Source organism: Oncorhynchus kisutch, linkage group LG23 (genome assembly GCF_002021735.2).
Source record: "Oncorhynchus kisutch isolate 150728-3 linkage group LG23, Okis_V2, whole genome shotgun sequence".
In the NCBI taxonomy this organism is placed as follows: Eukaryota; Metazoa; Chordata; class Actinopteri; order Salmoniformes; family Salmonidae; genus Oncorhynchus; species Oncorhynchus kisutch.
Genome location: NC_034196.2, coordinates 2581245 through 2593892, shown reverse-complemented (window position 1 = coordinate 2593892; position 12648 = coordinate 2581245). Strand labels below are relative to the sequence as shown.

At 42.0% G+C, this 12648-nt stretch overlaps 1 protein-coding gene across 2 annotated transcripts in view; it reads left to right on the top strand.

Moving 5' to 3' along the window:
• Nucleotides 1–12648, top strand: part of LOC109868726 (contactin-associated protein-like 4) — a 205921-nt gene that overhangs the window by 40015 nt on the left and 153258 nt on the right. For both annotated transcript variants that reach the window (XM_020458457.2, XM_020458456.2), the window contains exon 2: nt 2819–2929. In XM_020458457.2, coding sequence (XP_020314046.1) covers nt 2819–2929 — 111 coding nt within the window. The remainder of the gene's footprint in view (nt 1–2818; nt 2930–12648) is intronic.

The window sequence follows — 12648 nt, the reverse complement described above, 5'->3', positions numbered from 1 at the left end:
CAATCTACAAAAACGTAGACTATTAGCTGTACAATTAGCCGCTACACATTAACTCACATTAACTCAGCATTGGGTTTGAAAACTATCATTTAATAAGTACGTACATTAAGGTAAACAAATACGTTTGCTGTACATAACTTTTTTTGTTGCAGTTTTATATCTAATTTCCTACAATTCTACATATTTGTGACCGACCGGCTCAAATCTGTCTTATGTAACAACATTTGAAATTGTGTTTTTTTACATTGGATAAAAGTAGAGACCCAGAGCTAGGAAATGGTATATCATACACTACAGTTGAGGAACAATGGGAAAGTAACTTGTAATGCAACTATTCAGAAAATGGCCCTTGAATTATTTGGTTCACCTACTGGAGAGCCCTTCTTTGTCTACACCCATTCAACATTGTTTTTTCAACATCTCTTTAAGGATTCACATGTGAGGCCATGTGCTAAACAGAGTGAGTATGGTAGTGTACTAAACAACCAGTTTTCAAGACTAAAGATTGATGTATACTACATCTATCGACATGTCTGTATAAAGTTGTTGCACTGACATCATTGTCGTTGTGAAGAAGTATAAACACAAAAACAACAGATTGCATGAAATCAGCAGCCTGACGGTCCAAAATAGCATAACTGGTGTATTTGAACACCAATAAACCATTTTAAAAATGAATTTAGTTTACGTCAATCTAGAAAACCAGGCAACTAAAAGCAAACAAAGTTGTGGTTTGTTTCTGGCTTGTTAGCTAGCTAACGTTAAGTCCAAACACACCAAGACAGTTGCGAAGAGGGCACGACAAAACCTATACCCCCTCAAGAGGCTGAAAAGATTTGGCATGGGTCCTCAAATGTTCTACAGCTGCACCATCGAGAGCATCCTGACGGGTTGCATCACTGCCTGGTATGGCATCTGCTCGGCCTCTGACCGCAAGGCACTACAGAGGGTAGTGAGTACGGCCCAGTATATCAGTAAAAGGCTAATGTAAAAGTATTTATTCAACCTTAACATGAGAAACACATCCGTGACCACATGTTGAGGTTACTTTAAGTATACTGTAAATGTCTTATGTAATCGTAGAAAGTGTACATGTTGAGGTTACTGTAAGTATACTGTAAATGTCTTACGTAATCGTAGAAAGTGTACATGTTGAGGTTACTGTAAGTATACTGTAAATGTCTTTATGTAATCGTAGAAAGTGTACATGTTGAGGTTACTTTAAGTATACTGTAAATGTCTTATGTAATCGTAGAAAGTGTACATGTTGAGGTTACTTTAAGTATACTGTAAATGTCTTATGTAATCGTAGAAAGTGTACATGTTCGAGATAGCATGGAAAAGCACTATGTACTTTTAATGTAATCTCAACTGCAATCCAGTTTTTTTTTTGTACTGTTGGATGAAGCACAATGATAACACATTAAGTTGTTGTATAAATCCAACATATCTGGCATTGTATTCCCATTTGAACTTGTTCTTTTAAATGGTTGAATGTGCAGTGGTAGCACATTTATATGAAAACTAAGGGCTCGATTCAATCCGTATCACCAAAGTTCAGCGCTATAGCGCGATTGAAATTTAAAGGCAACGTTCCCACATTTGTGGAGACCGCATTCATTGCAAACACTCCATATGTCAGCTCAATCGGATATTACCTTTACATTTCATTCATTGAAAACACTCCATATGTCAGCTCAATCGGATATTACCTTTACATTTCATTCATTGAAAACACTCCATATGTCAGCTCAATCGGATATTACCTTTACATTTCATTCATTGAAAACACTCCATATGTCAGCTCAATCGGATATTACCTTTACATTTCATTCATTGAAAACACTCCATATGTCAGCTCAATCGGATATTACCTTTACATTTCAGGCGCTCTATATTTTGGCGAATCGAGCCCTAAATCCCGAATCAGACATTGTTTTCCCATTTGGAATTTGGTTGTGCTTTTAGGTCGTTGAAAGCATAGTGATAACACATTGAGCATTCAACAAACATCTGGCTGTCTTTTTGAGTGGGTGTATAAAGGTTGAAATCTCATTGGTCAACATCTCAAACAAATATTACCCACATTTCCACATTGCCAGCAGCATACCACCCTGCATACCACTGCTGGCTTTGCATCTGACTTGCATCTGACTTGCATCTGAAGCTAAGCAGAGTTGGTCCTGGTCAGTTCCTGGATGGGAGACCAGATGCTGCTGGAAGTGGTGTTGGAGGGTCAGTAGGAGGCACTCTTTCCTCTGGTCTAAAAATAAAAATATCCCAATGCTAAATTCCCATTATGGCCCTCAAACTATCAGTCACCTAATAATCCCCAGTTTACAATTGGCTCATTCCTCTCCCCTGTAACTATTCCCCAGGTTGTTGCTGCAAAAGAGAATATGTTCTCAGTCAACTTACCTGGTAAAATAACGGATAAATAAAAAATGAATTGAACTGACGTGGTGTGACCAGAGGGACGTGACTCATGCACACATTTGTGAAGGTGTTGGAACATAACAATGTGATCTGCACTCTAGTGATTTTAGTTATTATTAGCATCACTTCAATGGTGTCATTGGTGCGTAGTATTGCTGCTGGCAGAAAGCAGTAACAGCGTGTGAAATGGTGGTCGACATGGTGATCAAATTGTGACAAAATGGAAAATAGTGTCTCTGAAATTGCTTTAAACATGGTTCCGCCCTACACCTCTGAATCATTTGGAAATACTGTACTAATAATAACGTTACTAATAGTTCAGAGATCACCTGTGATTGTAAAACCTAACCCTGTCCTTTGTGTTTCCCTGTTTGCTTGACAGACAGCTGTGATGGCCCACTGGTGTCCAGCCTGCCCCAGTCCTCCTTCAGAAGCTCATCACAGTTATCCAACAGCCATGGACCCGGCTTTGCCAAAGTAAACAGGAGAGATGGTGAGTACTGGACTTTTGACACATTTGCCTGATATGGACACTGTATTGATTGTAGGATTCCTTATTATCTCCACTGTTATTTCGAGCCTGTATTCCGGCCGTACACAGTGGGCTGCTGTGTTGTGGTGCTCAAATACTCATTGCGGAGAGGGAGAGAGAGGGTTGGATTCCCCACAGGACTGTGCATAGAGAACATCAAAGGCAGGTTTCGTTTCAGCAGCAGCAGCAGTAGCGCAGGAACCAGATCCCTTTAAAAAAACTGAATTCCCTTGCTGGTGACTTCAGTTTGAGAAAGGAAGGAGAGAGAGAGACAGAGAGCTGCTGTTACCTCGTCCCCAGTGGGTCGCCTACAGTAGGTAGATATTGGAATACTACATTACAAGCCCCAGTGCAAGGTCACCCTTCTTTACCTTTGCAATGCATCTGAATTCATCCAGAAAAAAAATCTAAAGGGGATTGGTTGGTTTTGTTGGTTGGTTTGGATGCTGAATGCTGATAGAATGGTATCCTTGCATTCCTTAGACGGGAAAATGCTATCACGGCGGTTCTTTGGATGAATGTTTTAAAACTGGTAGGGTTGATCTATTTTGTGGTTTATCCAACCTTGAAAGCAGAAACTCAGATGGGAATAGGAGGGATTTTTAGCAGCCACATAACAAGGATCTGTGCACATGATTTTCTTCGACTGTGAGACCAAAGCAATCTAAGCTTGTTGGATGCTTCTTCCAAGCTGTCTTTGATGGCTGTAGCAGTAAGCACACTGTTGGTTTTTCACTGTTCCCATCTGAGTTGAGCTGAGTGAAGTGGATCAATAGGTGCCTAAAACTGTCTATGGTATTATCAGTTTGGTATACTGTATTTCTCTGTGTTTGACCATGATGAAGTCGTATCAGTCAGGTTAACTGTTTTTATTCATATCTGATAATATATGCACCAGAGCAAAGCTGGATGAAATTACTATATGTTGTTACACAATAAAACAGGTGGATCTGTGCCAAATAAGGTTCTATAAGAGATATGCTCATACAGTTTTAAACAGAACCTTTATGGTGCTATAAAGAACCCTTTCCTAATCCCCTTAAGGATCTGACACTTTTTTCAATTTTCCTCTAAAATTACATACCTAAATCTAACTGCCTGTAGCTCAGGATCTGAAGCAAGGATATGCATATTATTGATACCATTCAAAAAAGTAACCCTTTGAAGTTTGTGGAAATGTGAAAGTAATGTAGGAGAATATAACACATTAGATCTGGTAAAATATAATACAATGAAAAAAAACATGTTTTCTTTTGTAAATAAAATTGTACTATCTTTGAAATGCAAGAGAGGGGCCATAATGTATTATTCTAGGACAGGAGCAATTTAGGTTTTGGCCACTAGATGGCACAAGTGTATTTGCAAAGTTTTAGACTGATCCAATGAACAATCGTATATCTTTTCAAAAGGCACATTTAGGCAAAAGACACAGATGTGCCCTTTTTAAAATGTATTTAACCATAATTTAACTAGGATGGTCAGTTAAGAACAAATTCTAATTTACAATGACGGCCTACCAAAAGGCAAAAGGCCTTCTGCGGGGACAGGGGCTGGGATTAACAAAAGAGACAACACAACACTACATAAAGAGAGACCTAAGATAACAACATAGCAAGGCGGCAACACATGACAACACAGCATGTTAGCAACACAACATGACAACAACATGGTAGCAACACATGATAGCAGCACAAAACATGGTACAAACATTATTGGGCACAGACAACAGCACAAAGGGCAAGAAAGTAGAGACAACAATACATCACGCAAAGCAGCCACAACTGTCAGTAAGAGTGTCCATGATTGAGTCTTTGAATGAAGAGATTGATATAAAACTGTCCAGTTTGAGTGTTTGTTGCAACTCGTTCCAGTCGCTAGCTGCAGCGAACTGAAAAGACGAGCGACCCAGGGATGTGTGTGCTTTGGGGCTCTTTAACAGAATGTGACTGGCAGAACGGATGTTGTATGTGGACGATGAGGGCTGCAGTAGATATCTCAGATGGGGGGAGTGAGCCCTAAGAGGGTTTTATAAATAAGCATCAACCAGTGGGTCTTGCGATGGGTATACAGAGATGGCCAGTTTACAGAGGAGTATAGAGTGCACTGGTGTATCCTATAAGGAGCATTGGTGGAAAATCTGATGGCCGAATGGTAAAGAACATCTAGCCGCTCGAGATCACCCTTACCTGCGATCTATAAATGATGTCTCCGTAATCTACCATGGGTAGGATGGTCATCCGAATCAGGGTTAGTTTGGCAGCTGGGGTGAAATAGGAACGATTACGATAGAGGAAACCAAGTCTAGATTTAACTTTAGCCTGCAGCTTTGATATGTGCTGAGAGAAGGACAGTGTACTGTCTAGCCATACATAAGTACTTGTATGAGGTGACTACCTCAAGCTCTAAACTCTCAGAGGTAGTCATCACACCTGTGGGGAGAGGGGCATTCTTCTTACCAAACCACATGATCTTTGTTTTGGAGGTGTTCAGAACAAGGTTAAGGGTGGAGAAAGCTTGTTGGACACTAAGAGAGCTTTGTTGTAGATATTTAACACAGGACAGTGATCCTGTAGAGGTTTTAAGAACTATTAAAAAAAGGCTCTGCAATGGTTACAACCTGGTGCTGTTTAGAACCCTTAATGGTTACAACCTGGTGCTGTTTAGAACCCTTAATGGTTACAACCTGGTGCTGTTTAGAACCCTTAATGGTTACAACCTGGTGCTGTTTAGAACCCTTAATGGTTAGAACCCTTAATGGTTACAACCTGGTGCTGTTTAGAACCCTTAATGGTTACAACCTGGTGCTGTTTAGAACCCTTAATGGTTATAACCTGGTGCTGTTTAGAACCCTTAATGGTTAGAACCCTTAATGGTTACAACCTGGTGCTGTTTAGAACCCTTAATGGTTACAACCTGGTGCTGTTTAGAACCCTTAATGGTTACAACCTGGTGCTGTTTAGAACCCTTAATGGTTAGAACCCTTAATGGTTACAACCTGGTGCTGTTTAGAACCCTTAATGGTTACAACCTGGTGCTGTTTAGAACCCTTAATGGTTATAACCTGGTGCTGTTTAGAACCCTTAATGGTTACAACCTGGTGCTGTTTAGAACCCTTAATGGTTACAACCTGGTGCTGTTTAGAACCCTTAATGGTTACAACCTGGTGCTGTTTAGAACCCTTAATGGTTACAACCTGGTGCTGTTTCGAACCCTTAATGGTTACAACCTGGTGCTGTTTAGAACCCTTAATGGTTAGAACCCTTAATGGTTACAGCCTGGTGCTGTTTAGAACCCTTAATGGTTACAACCTGGTGCTGTTTAGAACCCTTAATGGTTATAACCTGGTGCTGTTTCGAACCCTTAATGGTTACAACCTGGTGCTGTTTAGAACCCTTAATGGTTAGAACCCTTAATGGTTACAACCTGGTGCTGTTTAGAACCCTTAATGGTTACAACCTGGTGCTGTTTAGAACCCTTAATGGTTACAACCTGGTGCTGTTTAGAACCCTTAATGGTTAGACCCCTTAATGGTTACAACCTGGTGCTGTTTAGAACCCTTAATGGTTACAACCTGGTGCTGTTTAGAACCCTTAATGGTTATAACCTGGTGCTGTTTAGAACCCTTAATGGTTACAACCTGGTGCTGTTTAGAACCCTTAATGGTTACAACCTGGTGCTGTTTAGAACCCTTAATGGTTACAACCTGGTGCTGTTTAGAACCCTTAATGGTTAGAACCCTTAATGGTTACAACCTGGTGCTGTTTAGAACCCTTAATGGTTACAACCTGGTGCTGTTTAGAACCCTTAATGGTTATAACCTGGTGCTGTTTAGAACCCTTAATGGTTACAACCTGGTGCTGTTTAGAACCCTTAATGGTTACAACCTGGTGCTGTTTAGAACCCTTAATGGTTACAACCCTTAATGGTTACAACCTGGTGCTGTTTAGAACCCTTAATGGTTACAACCTGGTGCTGTTTAGAACCCTTAATGGTTACAACCTGGTGCTGTTTAGAACCCTTAATGGTTATAACCTGGTGCTGTTTAGAACCCTTAATGGTTACAACCTGGTGCTGTTTAGAACCCTTAATGGTTACAACCTGGTGCTGTTTAGAACCCTTAATGGTTACAACCTGGTGCTGTTTAGAACCCTTAATGGTTACAACCTGGTGCTGTTTAGAACCCTTAATGGTTACAACCTGGTGCTGTTTAGAACCCTTAATGGTTACAACCTGGTGCTGTTTAGAACCCTTAATGGTTACAACCTGGTGCTGTTTAGAACCCTTAATGGTTACAACCTGGTGCTGTTTAGAACCCTTAATGGTTACAACCTGGTGCTGTTTAGAACCCTTAATGGTTACAACCCTTAATGGTTACAACCTGGTGCTGTTTAGAACCCTTAATGGTTAGAACCCTTAATGGTTACAACCTGGTGCTGTTTAGAACCCTTAATGGTTACAACCCTTAATGGTTACAACCTGGTGCTGTTTAGAACCCTTAATGGTTAGAACCCTTAATGGTTACAACCTGGTGCTGTTTAGAACCCTTAATGGTTATAACCTTAATGGTTATTTATAGAATTTTTGTGGATAATGGTTCTATAAAGAACCTTTCACAGTCTCAAAGATTCTACAAATAACTCTCTGGGTGTATCATGTTTCAGGTAAGACCCAAGTGCAGACTGTGTAGAAGTAACAATGTTTATTGTAACAACTGGGGCAGGCAAACGACAGGTCAAGGCAGGCAGGGGTCGATAATGCAGAGTAGTGGGTCAGGGTACAGGATGGCAGACAGGCCCAGGGGTCAGGTCAGGTCAGGCAGAGTTCGGCAATCCAGAGTAGGGGCAAAGGTACAGGACGGCAGGCAGAGTGGTCAGGCAGGCGGACTCGGAGTCAGCACAGGCAAGAGAGACTGGAAAAAGCAGGCGCTGAGACAACCTGCTGGTAGCCTTGAACAAGCAAGACGAATTGGCACAGACAGACAGAAAACACAGGTATCAGTTGGGAAGATGGGCGACACCTGGAGGGGGGTGGAGACAAGCACAAGGACAGGTGAAACAGATCAGGGCGTGACAGGTTGAACATTTCTCCCTCTCATGTAATGTTGGAGTATGTAATCGGTTGTTTACATGGCAGAGGTTACATGGTTGTTTACTCGGTTGCCTCTCAACAACCACTCTTCTATTTGACCTTTGACCACTTTTTAAGGTCACACTCTGTTCTTTATGTGACTGGAGGAGGATCTAGCATGGCATCGCCAAGGATTGAAACAGTGATGTTAATTACAAAATGCACTAGATGACAATATCCCAGTTGTTCTAAGAAGAAATCAATGAATCAATTAATGGATGCATCTAATTTACATCTCTGTCTGGAAAATGTAACACTCAGCATCCTCTAGTGTTTCTCAGAGGATATTCACATTACTGATTCAATTTGCTGACTAAATGAACAGTGGTAACTGTCAAAAGCTTCATAATTTTGCCCTCTGTTCAGTTCTACTGGTATAATATCTTCTCACCAGGCTTGTTAATTATTAAGAATGGTCTTTTGTGATCTGACAACTAAGTTGATTGAAATATTGAATGAAATACTTCCATTCACTAATTATAGTCAGAGAAGAGCAACATGAGAACAGTGGTGATAGGATTGCATACAGTATATAGTCTGTAAGGTCATTGTGTATGAACATATCAAAATGGTCCATTGCCTGATCCATGCAAATTATATTGTTTGTCCTCAGACTGTCCTCAGAGTGGATTGGTTGGTTCCCCTCTCTGGTCAATAATATAATATAAAAATATATTTAATTTAGCAGACGCTTGTATTCAGAGCGACTTCCTGTCATGCGTGCCAACATTTTACATATGGGTGGTCCAGGAACCGAACGCACAACCCTGACGTTACAAGCCTCATGCTCTACCATCTGAGCTTCAAATTAGAATTAGAATGCTATTCACCATTCTGCACTTACACACACACCAACCCACCAACTATTTTACACATGCTGTGATCAGATATGTGCCATGTCCATGCAATCCAAGGTTGTGTAGAAACATCAAAAACCCATTGAGATCCAGTCAGGATCAGATCTGGTTAAACCCCCTCCCTAGGGGACAAGAACACATTATGGCAGGCCAGGTTTTGATCTCCCTCTGACTTCTATTTTCTCCCTGTCACGCTGTCGTTCTCTCCTCCAATAAAACATAATTTGTTTACTTAGTTCAACCCAGTTTCTCTCTCGTTTTCCTCCCCCTCTCCCTATCTCTCTTTCTCCCTCTATCTATCCCTCCCTCCCTCTCCCTTTCTCTCATTACCTTTCCATTCCCTCCCTCCTCTTTTCTCTTTCATACCTATTCTGCTCTCTCTCCCTTTCCCCCCTTCTCTCTTTATAATAACTTCTCTCTCTCCTTTTCCCTTTCTCATTCCCTCCCTCTCATCATCACTGCCCTGTCCCCTTGAATGCAGCAACGGTGTGTTTAATTCTAATTATTATTACTCTGTCTCCAGTTTAAAAGGGAAACTTCACCACTAGACACTATTGGGGGTGTTTTTCCAGTATCCCTACATAGTTATGACTGATGAGAGGTGTTTCAGACATAATTAGGTACCATAGAGGTATTCTTTTATTTATGCGGTGGGAGACCGCAAAATAAATGGAGTCCTGTTTTGTAGCAATTATTGTGGCCTTTGTGTTTCACCGATTGCACGATCACGCTAGAAGTGAGTAGATATGGTTGTCCTTGTTCAATAGAGCCATTGGACAATAGAGCCATGGTTGTCCTTGTTCAATGGAGCCATTGGACAGTAGAGCCATGGTTGTCCTTGTTCAATGGAGCCATTGCTATGTGCCACGACATTGCAACGTATCTAGGTTGACTCATTTTCCCAGGCCTTGTAAAGACTACAGACTGACGGGAGTCCTGCTTCCTTTTCCAATTGTGTTCCCACACTCGAAGGCAGGCTTATCAAACCGGGGTCGGTATTAGTTTCACAGGTTCACGGGGAGCTATGTTACCGTGCACCGTCTATCCGAGATTGCTAAATAATTACAACGGCTGCTAATGATTCCTCTTTCCAAGAAGAGCTGGACAAACGAAACCGTATGTCCCCACAGGGACATACAGCCCTATTCATGTCAGCCCGGAATACACTGAAGAGGACTTGAGACAGTGAGAACAAGACTAGCGAGACCTGCAAAGCAACGATGGGGAGCCATGGTCAGACTCCGAATAGTGCTGCCTATGCGGGTGCTGTCCAGCCCATGCCGACAGATGAGAAATGTCTGTGCTACAACACATTCAATCACGAAAAGTTCTTACTAGAGGTCAGTGCAGACGCCATGGATCGTGTGTGTGTGTGTGTGTGACAGATCATCAAAATTTTGACGAACATATGGATAGAGGGGTGCTGGAGACGTTATTCAGAACCTCCAAGAACAACTGTCAGCGGCAGCTTAGACCAGCTGGACCAGGAGGGCAAATGACAAATGAGTAAGTTATTTTGCTGGCGGTAGCTAGCTAGCATTATAAGCTCTCTTATTACACAAGGCAGTGTTGTTCAATACAGTATAATTTTGTGATCGATTCGGCTTGCTAGTACCACTAAAGGACAAGCTAGCTAGCTTTGTTTGCTATACCCAAAGTGTACTGTAGCCTAAGGTTACAGCTAGCTAGTTAGCCTCAGTGCATCTCATTACGAGCAAAACTTGAACTGTTTTGACGATTGTAACGAAGACAAAAGGAATAACTTTGGGTTTATGTCTCATCCCACTGGGCACAAACTCGTTGAATCAAGGTTGTTTCCACGTAATCTATGAAACGTGGAATAGATGTTGAATTGAAGTCTGTGCCCAGTGGGATATTAGTCTCTGAGTATCAATACCTGTGTGGTGTTGGGGCCATTCAAGCAATTTGTCTCAAGAGGAGATGTGAAAGGTTCCATACCAAACATCTCCCCTTGTATCAAAGTGAATGCAGCTCACTGCACCCACCAAACCATATGCAAGTATTCCTTTTGTAGAACTGTAGTATTTATTATAGGCATTAGCAGTATATTTTTTTAATCAATGTCAAACATTGCCATAACTGCTCCTACATACTGCTGTGTAAGCTTACCTCTGTGAGTAAGATAACTAGGTACTTCCAAATCCATTTCATAAATACCATGATGAATTGATCCAGAAGTTGAAGTCGACACTTTATTGGTTTCTGATGCAGCTGGAATCATTTAGTCACTTGTCAAACAAAAAAAAGATATTATTGTTCAAACTCCATTATATACATATGTACAAGAGCTAGCAATATCTATACCACAATGCAGTTCTGAGAATACTGGGAATTTTATACTATGCTACTGTAAGGACAGACGCTGGGAGACGAGAAGCAAGTACAAGGATTGAATATATAACAAATACCCGACATGAAACAAAACAAGGACAGCGTCTGGACAGGGGGAACAAAAATGACATTAATGCTGACACGGAGATGATACTGAGGAATAGAGAGATATAGGGGAGGCAATCAATAAGTGATGGAGTCCAGGTGAGTCCAAAGATACGCTGATACGTGTAACAATAGTAACAGGTGTGCGTAATGCGCGCCTGGCACCCTTGAGCTCCAGAGAGGGGGAGTGGGAGCAGGTGTGACAGAATCCCCCCCCCCTTAGGGGCACCACCCGGTGGGCCAGCCGAGGTGTGGGAGCTCGACAAGCTGGCTGAGGCGTGGGAACCCGACGAGCTGGCCGATGCAAGAAAACCTCTCGAGCCAGCTGTGGCATCCCCGGTTCCTTCGGCAGTGGCACCCGGACCCAACGTCACCAACAAAACACAAAAAAACTCCATGATGTTTCAAATTGGGGTGTCAGCATTCTGTCAGCATTCTGTACGCACAGACACTGGGAGGCGAGAAGCAAGTACAGGGAGTGAATATTTAAAAAATAACAAAACAAGAACAGCGTCTGGACAGGGTGAACAAAATGACAATGCTAACATGGGGAGGAAACTGAGGAATAGACATTTATAGGGGAGTCAATCAATAAGTGATGGAGTCCAGGTGAGTCCAATGATACGCTGATATGTGTAACAATGGTGACAGGTGTGTGTAATGATGGCTCTTGAGCGCCAGAGAGGGGGAGCGGGAGCAGGCGTGACACCTACAACATCAGCCTAACTGAATGTGGATATTATGTTGGCAGAATGTTTTAGGCAGGGTCCTGAATGTTCTTCAGCTGGTCTGGCAGAACTTCATGAGCTCCATTGACCTTGGACTCATAGACTATACACTTTGGCTCTTGCCAGCATTGTGCAGTCAAAGGTGATTTAGACTAGTTCCTGGTGCTGCAGATGTTGATGGGATTGGACTCTGTAAATAGAACACACAGGCCAGTCACTTGCAGTAGTTCGCTAGTTGACGGTTAGATACGGTCCGGCGGGCTGTAGCTAACGAAATCTAACGTAGCTATCGTTAGCTTGCAAAGTAACCAATGGAATGTTACCTCAGCAGCCTGCGCTTGCTTGAGGTTTTCACATCCAGGAACTGAACACCATGAATAAAATGTACAGTTGTTTAATAGTTCTTCGCAAGCTGATGTTCTACTAACGAGTGGCTGGTCCGGTAAGGAACATTAGCTACCTGTTGACTCTCATTCTCAACTGGAACCATCTCGACAGGGGCTGTACTGCA